The following is a 14,520-nucleotide window of genomic DNA, read 5'->3' as shown; positions in this document are numbered from 1 at the left end:
CAAGTTTTTTGCCTGCATATTCAGCAAATAAAACCAAGTTAACTCTGTGAATGACACTCATTCTTTCTCAGGCTCCCTGGTGTGACTTCGCTGTTTTTCCTGCAGAAAGTGAGGCATGGATATCCAGATGGTCAATTCCATGGACTTTGGGGAGTTTGTTGATGTTTTGGGGAACATTATAGAGAAATGCCCCCTGATTGCAGCAGCCATCTGGTCCCAGCGCCCATTCACGGACTTAGCTGATTTAGAGAAGCATGTGTTTGATTTCATTGAAGCCCTTCCACAATCAGGTAAGTTTCTGTTAGACTGAGACATTAGTCAGTTCAGCTTAAAACATTTTTATCCTTTTTTTAAGTTAAAATGTATTTGTCTTAAAGTTGAATAAATTTCTATTGAGGCTTAGGAATATACAAAGTGTCATGGAGAATGTGGAATTACATGTAGTTTACAGTCTGAGGTCAAGTGGCTCTCAGATATTTGAGATAAGCATTTACAAGAATAGGGGAGCAGCAGCTGCCTTCCCTCTATGACTGCATGGACTAAAGGCTGCTGTCTGGTTCCATCATTCAATTCTAAGGTTAAAGGTCAAGCTCAAGTACTTCATTCCCTCTTCCACAAAATGATCTTACTGGGAAAGTCTTGAGAACAAGAGAAGAGCCAGCTCAGGATGAGATTCTCTCAAGAGCCCACAGGAAAAGAACACGACTGATCTTTTCTTTGAGCTGGGCTAGGCTGAGCAGGGCAATGAGAGAGAGTTAATTTCGATCCACTCTCCTCACCAGAAGGCTGGGTGGAAGGAGATGAAGATTTTATGGGACCTAGTGGAGGATAGGGGGAAATTAAGCAGGCTTCTGAGGAGGAAGAGGGAGGCCTGAGTCCTAGAGACTCAGAGATGACAAAGGCACCTAGTCCATGCTGTGGAGCTAAGTTCCTACTCTTTATTCAATCCCTTTTCTTTCTTTAGGAGAGGCTTAAATAAATAAAGAGGTTATTGGAGAAAGGTAAAGTCTAACCCTAACCACAGAGGATTCTAAGTGATTATGTCAGGTTAGAGAAGAGTCTTGCTTTTTATCATAGGCAAAGCACATATATGCATCAATTATTCCCAAGTCTTCATTTTTGGCAGCCAAGGGTAGCTCTGTTAAATTATAACTCCAGGATTAATTTAATGGACAGCTATGTGGCATAATGTGTCCAATAGAGCACAGGGCTTGGAGCCAGGAAAACTCATCTTCATGAGTTCATGACTGGCCTTGGACCCTACTAGCTATATGATCCTGGGCAAGTCACTTAACCCTATTTGCCTTAGTTTCCTCATCTGTAAAATGAGTTGGTGAATGAAAAGGCAAACCACTCCAATCTCTTTGCCAATAAAACCCCCTAAATGGTCACAAAGAGTAGGACATGAGTGAAAAATGGCTAAATAACAACAAGAATTTAATAGAGCTTTAAGGTTTATAGAGTACTTTGCTAATAACCACTTTATGAGGGAAATTCAAGATAGAGAGGAGGGAGCCAATGATTTCATTAATATAGGGAACTCTGGAAAGAAACTTACCTCAACCAATGGAGGCTAGCACCTTTTCTGTAACTTTTATACTTATGTATACTTACATATACTTAAAAATCTTAGTGATTAGCCCTGATCAGAGAGGTTAAATGATTTTCCCAGGGTCATGCAGTCTTTATATGCCAAAGGTAGGACTTAAACCCAAATCTTTCTGTTTCCATGATAAGCTCCCTCCTCACTAGAACATATTGCTTCTCAGATGTGAGAGCAATCTGGCTAATCAGTCACCCAGTTGATAACCAGAGTTGATTTGGCTGATCTAGGTAGCTAGGTCAGTGTTCTCTTATTCTGTCTGCACCCCATTTGTTGTAAAAGGTGTCCATGTAAAAATACAACCTTTGCTGAAAACTGTCCTTCAGTCAAGGATATGTGAATAGCTGTGCCTTCCTGCCAAAGCCAGCTCCAAGGTCTAAGAGGGAGATGGTACCAATATCCCTATTTTACAGACAAGGAAGCTGTGTCTCAGAGATATTTAGCTATTTATCCATCACACTAATAAGTGTCAAAGGTGTATTTTGAATCTAGGTCGCCTGATTCCAAGTCCAATGTTCTTTTGCTTATAGTGGGCTAACTCTGGATTTGGAGTCAGAAAACCTGGGTTCAAATCCTGCTTCTGCTACTTGCTACCTGTAGGACCTTTGGCAAAACATATCACTTCTCTGGGCTTTAGTTTACAGGTCAATCCCCTAATCAACAAACTGCAATGGCTCCATATTACCTCCAAGATGAAATTTAAAAAGCTCTTTGGCATTCAAAGCTTTTCATAAACTAGCTCTCTCCTCCTGCCCCTGTCCCCATCTTTCTAGTCTTCTTACATCTTACTCCTTGATATCCAGTAACACTTGCTTTCTACCTGATCCATGAACAAGATACATTATGTCTCAGCTCCAGGATTTTTCTCTGGCTGTCTTCTATGCCTGGAATGCTCTCTCTCTCCTCCATTCCAACTATTGATCTCCTTGGTTTCCTTTAAGTCCCAACTACCTCCTACAGGAAGTCTTCCCCAACTCTTCTTAATTCCAGTGCTTTCCCTCTGTTCATTATCTTCTATTTATACTGTACATAGCTTGCCTTGTATATATTTGTTTACACGTTGTCTCTTCCGTAGTAAGTACTTACTAAATGTTTCTTGAATTGAATTGAATCTGTAAAATGAAGGGATGGACTAACTTGCTCTAATGTGTCTTCCAGCTTTAGATCTTTGTATGATTCCTCCTGTCAAAGGGTATTATGAAATTGGGGCAGGGCTAGGCAAAGAATTAATGTTAGTTCATTGTACAAAGACAAAAATCAAAGGTTGACAGAGCTGGGAAATTTCAGAAATCAACAAGTCCAGTGTTGTCAACTCAAATAGAAACAACCAATCATACCATAAGGATCCTCACAGGCCACATATTTGACTTAGAAAACCATGGATTAACATTATCTATGTTCCATTGTATTTTAAAATTTTTGTTAAATATTTCCCAATTACCATATGTTTAACACCTCTGATCTGGTCCAAATCCCTCATTTGAGGTCCTGAGAAGTAAGAAAGACTTACTGAGGTCACATGGCAAATAAATGGCAAAAGCAGAACTAAAACCAAGGACTCCCAATTCTCATTCCAGTAATCTTTCCACTGTATCATTTTGTCTTTCTTTGCCATGGTCTAGTGGAAAGAACAATGGCCTCAAAGTCAGGATACCTGGGTTCTAATTCTAGTCCTCATGTAATAACTTGCTTTAATACTTTAAAATTTAATACTTTATATTATCTTCATTTCCAAATATATTCCACCTTTACCCTAATCAGAGAGTAATACCTTTGAACAAAGAATAAAAAATAAATAGATAAAATGCAAAGAATTCAGCAAAAATCAACCACCACATCAATGGGGTCTGACAGATAGATGAGGATGTCCTTCATCTATAGTCCCCTACTTGTGCAAAGAAGGGTTGGTGATCATTGTAATTATGCAGCATTCAGTTTCATTTTTGTTCTTACAATTTATATTGTTGTAGTCCTTGCGTATATTGTTTTTTCTAGTTCTGCTTACTGCACTTTGTATCAGTTCATGTAAGCTTTCTCACACTTCTCTGTATTCTTGATTGCATTGTTTCTTTGGCTACAGTAATATTCCACTATATTCATAGCTCACAATGGTTTTTTTAGCCATTCCCTACTCTATGGACATCTCCTTTGTTTCCAGTTCTTTGTTCTTACAAGAAGTATTGTGTTGTGTGTGTATATAATACACATTTATATACATATATGTATACACATGTATACACACATGTATACATGTATATTTACACATACATATGTGCATCTCTCAGTAACTTATCTTTCTATCATTAACTTCCTTGTATTATGCCTATCAGTGGGCAAAGGGTCTAGGCATTTTAGTCACTTTTTTAGTATAATTCAAATTGCTTTCTGGAATGATTAAATTCAAAATTCCACCAACAGCATACTAGTGTGTGTGTTTTTTACAATCCCTCTAGCATACACTATTCCCCTCTTTTGTCAGTTTTGCCAGTTTGCAGAGTATGAAGTGAAACCTCAGAGTAGTTTTGATTTGTATTCTCTTATTATAACATCAAACAATAAAAGGGAGTCTCAACCCTGGTAAAGTTGAGGATTTATTTGTTCTTTCAATGAAAATTTAGTGAGCACTGATTGTATATAGCACCATATTAGAAGCAGAGGGGAAGCAGAGATTGAGATCATAAAATTATGAAATTGAGAGCTAGAAGTGACTTTATGGAACATATGTTCCAAATTCTTCTTTTATCAGATGTGAACAGCCCTTTCCCTCAATGAATTTACAATCCTATGGTGGGAAATAAGATATGTACACCAATTACTCTAATAAGATGGGATGTGAGAAGTGCCCTAAGAGCAGTGCCAATAAAGTGCCATAGGAATTCAAGGGAGGAGGGAAGCTCCTGGTTGGGTGATCAAAGAAGACTGGGACTTAAAAGGTACATAGAGTTCTGAGAGTGGGGGAGGGGATTTCGGACACAGAACTGACAAAGGACAAGGCATTTTCAGGCAGTAATGAGTTTCCAGTTTAGCTGGGACCTAGAGAGCCTTGCATGTCAGGCTAAGGAATTTGGATTGATTTTGATAGACAATAAATATCTTTGTTTGGAATTTTCATAAAAATTCATTCTATAATAACTAAAGCTGCCTCCATGTGAATATGTCCACACCATGTGTATGTGTATATGTACATATGCATACCTGAATATATGCAAACAGGCACATAAACACATATATCACCAGGGCAACTTTAAATATGTGAATTTTTCATGAATTTGACTGAAAAGTCCTGGAAAGCAAGGGAGGAAAAAAAACCCTCCATAATTGTTTGACTGGAAACCTGAGGTGAAGGCTAAAAATCCAGTTTCTAAGGGAAATCGAGATTGGCTGCTTGGTCAATCTATATTGAGTATTAGCCAGTAGGTGGCAGGCCAGGATCAGTATTGGTCTCTGGCCTTACTAGTGGCTTCACCACAAGCTCTTTAAATACTTAAGCTCAGAACCTAACTGGCCCATAACTTGACAACAACAATAATAACTAAGATTTAAATAGCGCTTACTACGTACCAGGTGCTGTGCTAATAAAAGGTTAAAGTTATATAGGGCTTGATAAATGTACAAAGCATTTTAGGAACCTTATCTTTTTTGATACTTGAAGCAAGGCTGTTTAAATATTATTATCCTCATTTTATTTATAGAAACACACACACACACACACATATGCAGATGAACAAGTACCAGTACCTGCCCTCAATGAACTTATAGCGGTCCAAAGAGTTATATAAATTCGAGGGGAGGGAGAATATATTTATCTGGCAGAGGATCAGAGAAGGCTTCCTGGAAAGGAGAATCCAGATGAGGTTAACTAGAACAGTGAAGGGTATGGAAGTAGCATGATAAAATGAAAATAGTTTTGGACTTGGACTCAGAAAAGCTTGGGTTCAAATCTTACCTCAGAAGTCTACTAATTATATGACCCCAGGTAAGTCACTTACCCTATCTGAGCATCTGTTTCCTCATCTGGAAAGTGAAATTATTGGACAGGATGACCTCCAAGGTCCCTTCCAGCTCTGGAAGTATGACTCTATGATGTAAGGATTAGTGGAAAAAAGTAGCTACATTAAGCCTGGGGAAGAGAAAAATTTGGAGATGAAACACACACACATACATATATACATATATGTATGTATGTATGTATGTGTGATAGCAATTTCAAGTGTTTGAAGTGGTGTCAGATGGAAGAGGGATCTGCTTGGTTCCAAAAGGCAGAAGTAAGAACAAAGGGTCTATAGAACTAGCAAAGATCTCATTTTAAGCATAAGATTAGGAAAAACTTCCCAACAATTACAGCTGCCCAAAAGTGGAATAGAGACTGTCTCAAGAGCTGGTGGGTTCTCCCTCCTTGGAGGTCTTTAAGCAGAGGCTGGATGACCATTAATTGAAAGCTACCCTAAGGATTCCTTTCATGTATGGATTGGACTAGTTGTCCAACTGAGGCCCCTTGCAGTTCTAAATTCTGTGATTTTGTGAAGAAATGGCATTTAAGCTAGGCCTTGAAGGATGGGTAGGTATTTGATAGGTGGAGATGAAGATGGAATCAGTACATCCCAAGAGGGAAGGGAAGGAATGAATAAAGGAAGAGAGGCCAAGATGCTCTAGGTAAGGAGTTATAACCCTGGGTCACAGCAACTTCCCCAAAACCTCTTTTTAGTTCTCTTGGCCCTATTTGGATTTATTGCCACTTCTGTTGTTAGCATTGCCATTAGGACTCAGGGCTTTCCAGGACTTAAGGGTGAGATGTGGGTAATGGTGAGGTGTCTGAAGCAGTTCATGAAGATCTAGACATTTACAGAAATAAGGATGTATTCTTATGTTATCTTGCGGAATGTCTCACTTCATTGGTATCCACAAAAGAGGACCAGATCTAAAGGAAAGTCTTCAGTAGGATGGGTGGGTGCCTGTGGCAGATTTATAGGAGGACATTAACAAGAGACATATAAGAAGTAAGTTTGGATGGGTTGAGATCTGTGTCTTTGGAAGGAGTATCCACCTAATGAAACTTCCTATCCATGTAGTAAGTATAGCAAAAATGATTTATGGGATATGCTAGGTCTATCTTCTCCTCAGGGAGTTGGGGTTGAACTAGTATATGTTTGCCACAATTTTCTCACAGGCCCCTATACTGCCAGGGTCCTTCTTTATCCCACTCTCATCCTACACTCATATCTCTTCTGTGCCCTTCCCAATCTTCTTTTCTTGGTCATAAGAGTAATTCTATAGTTTCTGTCTCTTCACCTGCTTCCTTATTTGAAAAGTTCTCTTCCTTCCTTCCTTCCTTCCTTCCTTCCTTCCTTCCTTCCTTCCTTCCTTCCTTCCTTCCTTCCTTCCTTCTTCTTCCTCCTCGTCCTCCTCCTCCTCCTCCTCCTCCTCCTCCTCCTTCTTCTTCTTCTTCTTCTTCTTCTTCTTCTTCTTCTTCTTCTTCTTCTTCTTCTCCTCCTCCTCCTCCTCCTCCTTATTTTGCTCCCCTCTCACTGCTCTGTGATATCTCCCTTTTCTCTTCGTATCTTCTTTGCTCCCCCTTCAAAGATTTCCCTTGCTGCTGTCCTACCTAGTCCTTACATGAACCCTCTCTCTTATTCAAGCAACTTAAATGGGTTATGGTTTCCTAGCTCTGATGATAATTGTGTGTCACCTCGGGCAAGACATTCCCTGTGGACCTCAGTTTCCCCATCTATAAAATAAAGGAATTGAGTGAAATAATCTCTAAGTTCTCTTTTCTAACTTTAACTTAGTGATTCTATGATCCTTTGACTGAGTTGATCTAAATTCTAGTCTTGCTTCTACCAAAAACTTGGGAAACAAAGTACAGTGGAAAAGAGCATTGATTTTGGAATTAAAGGACCTGTGTTTAAATCCCCGGTCTCAATTTCCCCATGTATAAAATAAGGCTATGCTAAATAATGTCTAAGCATCCTTTAAATTCTAGTACTCTATGATTTAGCAACACTACCCCTCAAGATCTCTTTTGCCCCTAGAAATTCAGTAACAGGTGATTGGCTCCCTTCTCCAGTCTAGCCCCCAGGCATTGCTTCTGCCAGATGTTTGGCAGCAGGACAGGCTAAAGTGGTGACTGCCATCTGTTTGGGTGTGTGATGGCCAACTGGAGCTAGGGAAGGAAAGTGGAGTTAAGCACCAAAAGAAAAGGTTTAAAAGGATACACATACATATCCTTTCATACATGCATATGCGTATGTATGTATGTATGTGTGTGTGTGTATGTATGTATGCATATATCAGATGAACACATTTTCAACCCTTGATAAATATTAACATGGAAATATGTTCACTAGTACGAGAGAGAATCAGCAAAAGAAAGGAAGTATATGAAGGAATGGAGGAAGCAAAACCAAAGTAAGATTTGAGAAAAAGGGAAGTGGAACCCCAAAATATGGGAATTTCCACCACTGATACTCTCAAAGACCAATGGACCAATCTGAGACTTGAAGGGGCAAGAAATAAGAAGGGAAGGGAAAGGGAAGAAAGGAAGGACATTTATTCCACTTACTTATTGTATTCTACCTTGATACAGAGAGAGAAAAGTGGGGCTTCTCAAGAGTCCTAATATCTAGAGGTAGCTATGACTAGAGTCCTTCTGAGAGAGGCAGCTTCAAAAAAGTTTCAATTTTTCCATTTCTTGCCTTCTCAGTGGGTGAAGGAGCAGCTGGATGGAAGGAGATAATTTGAAGCTGAAAATAAAAATAAAATTGTAAAAAAGAAAAAAGTTCCTGAACCTTTTTGAGGCCAAATCCCTCCCATCAAATCAAAATATGCTCAACCATCAACCAGGGTAAGCTAGATTCAGAAAGGGCTGGCTCTTCCACTCCACAGCAGCTCTGCGTCACTATTGAGTGCTCAGTTTAGATATGTTGCTTCATCTAGCCCACACATTCAAGGACAGCAAATCTGGTACTTCACACAGTGATTGATAGCTTGTGCTACTGATACTTTTTGTATTCCCACTTTGTGCCAGATGGGACAGAGAACACCAAATGATGGGGACAAACCTTCTATTCAATACAGACTTGTCTTGCTTTCTTAGTAACATGCTCTTGATCAGGTTGTCTATAAATAGTGGAAGGATAGGGACAGGAAAGGCAGCCAGTCATCTAAAGGGAAACACGTGTGAGGAAGCGTGCTCAAGGAAGGACATTTTTATTATTGTGTTATAAATACACATATTTGAATGCCCCCAAATTCAGCTTTCCCTGGCAGGTAAGTACTTATTTTAAGTTCTCTGTAGTCACAATGGAATTACAGAGCTTGGGAGGGGGAATGGGCTGTGTGTAGTTTTCAAATCCTGCCTGAGTAAAATGCATCAGCCTGTAAATAAAAGTTTGTAAATAGAATCTTATTTTTAAATGCACCAAAGAAGCCATCTAGTTAAAGAGATCCTATGGTTACTTCTTTTAAGTGAATAATCCTCTTGCAATCACTCCAAATTTTCCCTTTTTGTTAACTTTTCTTTGTTAAGCTATTCCACTCCCCCCACCCTCCATCCCATTTTGCATAAATAAGGTGGCCAGTATTAACAACAACAATGATGGAGTTGTTAATGATCTTTCATCTTAACGGTTCCTCATTTTCTTTCCTACCTCCTTCTCTACAGATTTTTTATTTGAGATCAGAGAAAATGCCAGGGCTTTTGTGCTGCTGTTCTAGCTGAAGGACACCCCAGGTTCCCTAAACTTAAAGAAGATGAGGAAATAAATTGGGCTGTTTTGTTCTCTGTTCTGTTGGTACATTATGTCCTAACAACCAACCTAAGCCCACTTTCCTAGTCAGTCACTTTTTATATTATTTTTCCAGGAGCTGCAAACTGGGTCTCAGAGCCACCAAAACACCAAGACAGGCCAGTTGCCTCAGGGCAAACACATGGAAAATTCCTGCTTTTTCACTTCTATTGAGTCTAACCGTTAAAAGATCGGGGGCAATTTGCTCCCAGTGAAGCTTGAGTCTGGGAAGTCTTTGGAAAGGGCGGGCATGGCCAAGGGACTAGGGCGCAGTTCTTCTGGGAGGAGGGAAGCGGGCTTTAGTTCAAAGGGCCAGAGAATTAAAGCTGGAAATAGGTTTCGTTGCAGTTAATCATCTGCATTGCCCTTTGGCTGTCTGATTCTAGAAACAGAGAACTGCCACTTGGGATCACAGGTTCCTGGGGTGTTTATTTGCTAAGGGGAATGGAGGCCCCATGTTTGATCAGATACCTCAAGATGGTACGCCGAGGTCAGGCTTTATTCCAGGCCCTATTCCTCTTGGAACAGAGTTAAATCCAATCTGATTCTGGAGTATGGGCTTTTCTATCCAGAGATCAAAGCTCCCCCCCCACCTTGGTCCCCAACCTCTCCCCCCCATCACCCCCTATGAAGCGGCTTTGAAAAGGTCTAACATGTTCAGAGTTTCTTATCTAGTCTCTGCTCCAAGGCAAGCCATAAATTCCGGGTCCTCTCTCCCTGGCTATTCCGCCTGAAGGTCTCTAAGGACTCTAGCACAGCCCTGCTCCCCTTCCCCCCATGCATTATAGCAGACTCCCCCCTCCCCCTGGAGCGAACTGAAACTACTGGAGGAAGGAAGGAGAGATCTGGGATATTTTAAGAGATAGGCGCATCCGTTACCTCAAGTGTTCCCTCTTCGCAATCCCAGAACAACCTTCCCTCTCTTCAGGCCCTTCTCTCCCCCACCCCATCCCCACCCCTTCCCTTAGCTTCATCCCTTCCTTCCCTCCAGTTTCAGTCAACTCTTCCCTGATCGATGCCCTGGAGAATCAGATTAAAGCCAGCCTGGGGGCGGGGGGGGGGGGAGCTGTGTGCTGAGAGGCGGGCGGCGCAGCTGACTTGGGGCCTATGTGTCTTTCAGGGAAAGAAGGGATCCTGAGGTGCCACCCAGACTTAGCGGGCCGGGAGCTGCAGCAGGGAACGCTGACTCCGGAGTCCCAGAGAGAGCAGAGGGGCGCTGGCCTGAGCAACCTGGGCCCGGAAGAGAGACGCCGGCTGGACCAGCTCAACTACGAGTACAAAGCGCGCTTTGGCTTCCCCTTCGTGATCGCGGCGCGACTCAGCGACAAGGCCACTATGATGAGGGAGCTGGAGCGCCGACTGCGCAACCAGCCCGCCCAGGAGTTGCGCGCAGCCCTGCACGAGGTGCGCAAGATCTGCCACCTCCGCCTGGAGGACATCCTGCGGTCCCCGGGGGATCCGGCCAAACTGTAGAACTCTAGCGGTGAGGGAGTGAAGGGGGAGGGAGGGGGGCGGTGACAATGGGAGGCGAGCAATGGAGGAGCCTAACTTCAAGTTAGAAAATAAGAACCTTCATCATCAGAACAGCGTGCTTTGCCCAGGTGCCTATCCAAAAACAGGATGCGAACTCACAGGTGATGGAAGTGTGCGCAAGCATGAACTGAATTGAGCAATCGAGGCAACTAGCCAGACACGTCAAGATCTCCAATTCAATGGGTCACAGTAGCTTGAAATTTAGGTGGGCTTTGCAAGGAATTAGCCAGTTTATTAATAATGCGTGGTGATGAGAAGCATCATGATATGGTAAAGAGCTGGCCTCAGCGTCAAGAAGACCTCAGTCGAAGTCTCAAACACTTCTATCTAATATACATTCCCTACTGTCTGACCCTGGGCAAGTCACCTAACCTCTCTATAAGACTATAAATCGCAGAGTAATTGCTGATCGCATTGATAGGCAGTTCTATCACTGGGAGTTCTCTACATTAATGAAGTTAACAGTCTGGACAAGGTTTTAAAATACCAGAAATAGTTATACAATTCCTTTAATAAAAAGCACTTTCCTTAAGGAAAAAAAAAACATGCAAGGTAGGCAGTAGGCATCTGCTACTTTTTTTTTTAACAGATAAGCAAGCTGAAGTTTGAGTTTGAGTGACACAGTTAAGTGGGGAGGGGGGCAACGAAGCGAATGAAGTCTCAATTCCCCTTCACTTTGAGCTTGTTGACACAAGACCTCATGGATTCTTAAGCTTTTACCTCACTATGCATTTTCCAACCTGCTCCCAGTAATCCTGGAGCAAAAGTGAGGCCTGAAAGGGGGGGGTCTTTTTTCACACCCTTGTTCATTTGTTTTTTCTTCTCTTCTCAGACTTGCAATACGCTAAATGTTTGCATTTGAGGGGAAATGTTGCTCTCCCCTTAGGCATCCAACAGCACCTGCTTTAACAGAAGAGTGGCTATTTTAGAGGATGGAGGAATGATGGTGAGAGAGAGCTGGGCTAGAAGGAATAGCTCCCCGAAGACTGGGTGGGGGTGACTCCTGGGAGAATTACCGAAAACCTTAGTAGCTTAGGGCTTAGTAGCTTTAGAGAAGGTTCTCTTCAAGAATGACTGCTAGTTCAAGAGCTTGGTGGATCTTGGATATCTAAGTTGTGTGGTTTCACCATGTATGAATAAGGAACCAGCTGCTTCTAAGCCGTTGTTCAAAGATAGGGTAATACAGGACTGGACACACAGCCACACTATTGAACCATTCCTCTGCTGTGATGAAATGAAATCAATCATTCAATGATTTTTATTGAGTTTACTCTACAAAATAGTGAGCTGGGCTTTGTTGAGATATATTTTTTAAAATCTGCCCGAAGTCATACAACTAAGATCCTCAAGGATCTTGCAATTTAGGTAATATAGAGAAATCGCTCTCCAGAAAAGTATTTATTGGCAAATCAAGTGACTCTCCTGCAGTCCCTAAATTAACCATTTTTCAGACACTGATTGCTATCTGGGGATTTGCTGGACCTAGAACTAGAATAAAAAGGAACTCATCAAACGTTTTGAACAATCAATGTGTTCTCCACTAGTTGTTTTATTCTTCCTGTTCTTCCATCAGTCACTAAGTATTTATTAAGTACCTAATAGTTGTCTAGCACTGTGCTAACATGCTTGGCAAAGACAATGCCTTCCTTGGCATTGAGGAGAGACAAACTCCAATGTGGCTAATGTGGCTGACATTCATGCCTGGGGTGGGCTTTGTTAGAAAGGGAGCAGAAACCTGAAGAAAGGCAAGGCAAGGCAGAGTTTACTCCCACCATAGGCCTGGGAGGTAAAAGACATTTAATGGGTCACAAAGTCATTGGACATCTTAACCTATTCTTCGACTACTCCCCAAATAACAATATCCCATAAATCACATTTGTTTCTGATGTAATTGGTTGGTTCCTAATTCAGGAATTTGATTTTACTTGATTAAGCACATTTTTACAAGGGTTTTTATTTTCTTTTTCAACCTTAGGGAGGAAGAGTTGAGAGTGAGAGAAAATCGATTTTTGTTAGTTGGAAAAAGTAAAATCATGTCTCATTTAATCTTCAAAACCCTGTGAGAGAGTGAGGTCAACTATTATTTTCTCATTTTTGTCCCAGTTCAGGTTCAGTGGGTTCCCTAAAGTCACACAACTAGTATGTGACAGCTGGGGCTTAAATCAAAGAAAATCCAGTTCAGTACTCTTTCCATAATATCATGCTTGTAGATAGGTGAGTTGGAAGGTTATCTTCCTTTCCAAGCTCTCTGCAAATTGGCTCAGCTGTGATTCCAAGACATGGATCCCTGTTCATGACTTTCTGAGTACACTGGAGCCCCATCTTAGAGCTATATGACTAGGCAGTGAGACTAATTAGTTCCAGCTATGTCATGTATGGGCCTGAGCTTCAGAGGGATGGGCATTCCTGAGGCCAGGGCTTTAGAGGGGCTTTCTTCAAGACAACCTGACTGGTGAACAGCTGCCTCCAAAGCCTGAAAGGGAATTCAATTGACCAATTTTAAATTTTGGAGTTTGGGAGTTGGAAAACCATTGCCCCGTGTTATATAAGGAAATTGATTCATACCTAATAATATGTGAAAGCCTAGCCACTATATGGGAAGTTTTCTATTTTCCTTTTTTTTTGGCTTTCAAAATAAGATGCAAATGACAAGATTCAAGCCAAAACTTCTACACCCCTCCCCCTTCCCTTTTGAAAGCATGGCTATAGAACAGATCTGAATCTCTCAGGGCTCCGACCCTGGGTTTCCAATGATGTTTCGTGAGTTCAAAGCCCGTCCAGAGGGCATTGTTTATTCATGTTGACCCTCTAGTAGAACAGACGCTGAATCCATTCCTCTCCGAGGAACTAAGAAACCCGGGAAACAAAAATGCCTACCCTTGTCCCAGGGATTCAGATCTTCTCCTCCTAGAGGTTACCCACCTGGGAAGTAACCCGGCCAGAGCGAAGCCAGGTGAGGGAGGCCGCCAGAACATGCACTTAAACGCTATTCCTGGGCGTCTCTCCCCTGGTTGCGACACAACGGCTTCGGCTTAAAGAATCCCAGGGAAGTTTATCCGTGAAAAGCTTAAAGACTAGACAGACTCTCTCATTACTTTACCTCTTCATCCCTCCCTACCCCCAACCCCCTCCATCTCTTAGAAGAAATTGAGACTATTTCTCTCTTGTTCTTGCTGGAGGCGCCAAACGCTGAAAATAGTCCCTGATGACTGAGGCCATATTCCTATAAAACACTTTCTTGCTCAGATCCCAAAGGCCCCCTGGTACAGTCCCATCCTGTGTGTTCTGCTCGTGTCTAATTTTATGATGCTTTACCTTATCTCCGGTTTTGTGTATGTAGTGTATACAAGGACTGGCACACCACGCGCTAAATAAATGAAAATCAATTAAGCAAAACAATCAAGAGAGGAACAGCGGCAATCGCAATGTCTTTCTCTGTTACCTAGCTAAGAGAATCTTACCTGAGCTTATGGGACTACGATTATTTGATTCATGCCCCTATCATTAAAAATCATTTATAGGAAAATCATCTATGGGGGTGGGGGTGGGAATTGATAATGCTGTGTGGGACTTCGGCAGTAGGGAGTGGGGAAGAAGAGC

General features: G+C 41.7%; 1 protein-coding gene across 2 annotated transcripts; it reads left to right on the top strand.

Moving 5' to 3' along the window:
- Positions 1-14,319, top strand: URAD (ureidoimidazoline (2-oxo-4-hydroxy-4-carboxy-5-) decarboxylase). 2 transcript variants are annotated; one of them, XM_036744690.1, is made up of 3 exons: positions 204-290; positions 9,464-9,506; positions 10,508-14,319. In XM_036744690.1, exons 1-3 carry the CDS (start codon positions 255-257, stop codon positions 10,858-10,860), a joined length of 432 nt encoding a protein of 143 aa, XP_036600585.1. In that variant the 5' UTR covers positions 204-254; the 3' UTR covers positions 10,861-14,319. The 2 variants fall into 2 exon arrangements, with proteins under 2 accessions (XP_036600584.1, XP_036600585.1); XM_036744689.1 differs by lacking the exon at positions 9,464-9,506 and having other exon boundaries at positions 1-290.
- The last annotated feature ends 201 nt before the right edge of the window (positions 14,320-14,520 follow it).

The sequence above is a fragment of the Trichosurus vulpecula genome, chromosome 2, assembly GCF_011100635.1.
Source record: "Trichosurus vulpecula isolate mTriVul1 chromosome 2, mTriVul1.pri, whole genome shotgun sequence".
Classification (NCBI taxonomy): Eukaryota; Metazoa; Chordata; class Mammalia; order Diprotodontia; family Phalangeridae; genus Trichosurus; species Trichosurus vulpecula.
The sequence above is the reverse complement of the archived record's forward strand: the minus strand, read 5'-3'. Positions and strand labels throughout refer to the sequence as shown.

What these genes read in the sequence shown, in the direction of transcription:
- URAD (XM_036744689.1), top strand. Translation starts at nt 116, where the DNA reads ATGGATATCCAGATGGTCAATTCCATGGACTTTGGGGAGTTTGTTGAT. An exon ending in TGAAGCCCTTCCACAATCAG is followed by an intron (nt 291 to 10,507) that starts GTAAGTTTCTGT and finishes TGTGTCTTTCAG; the next exon opens with GGAAAGAAGGGATCCTGAGG.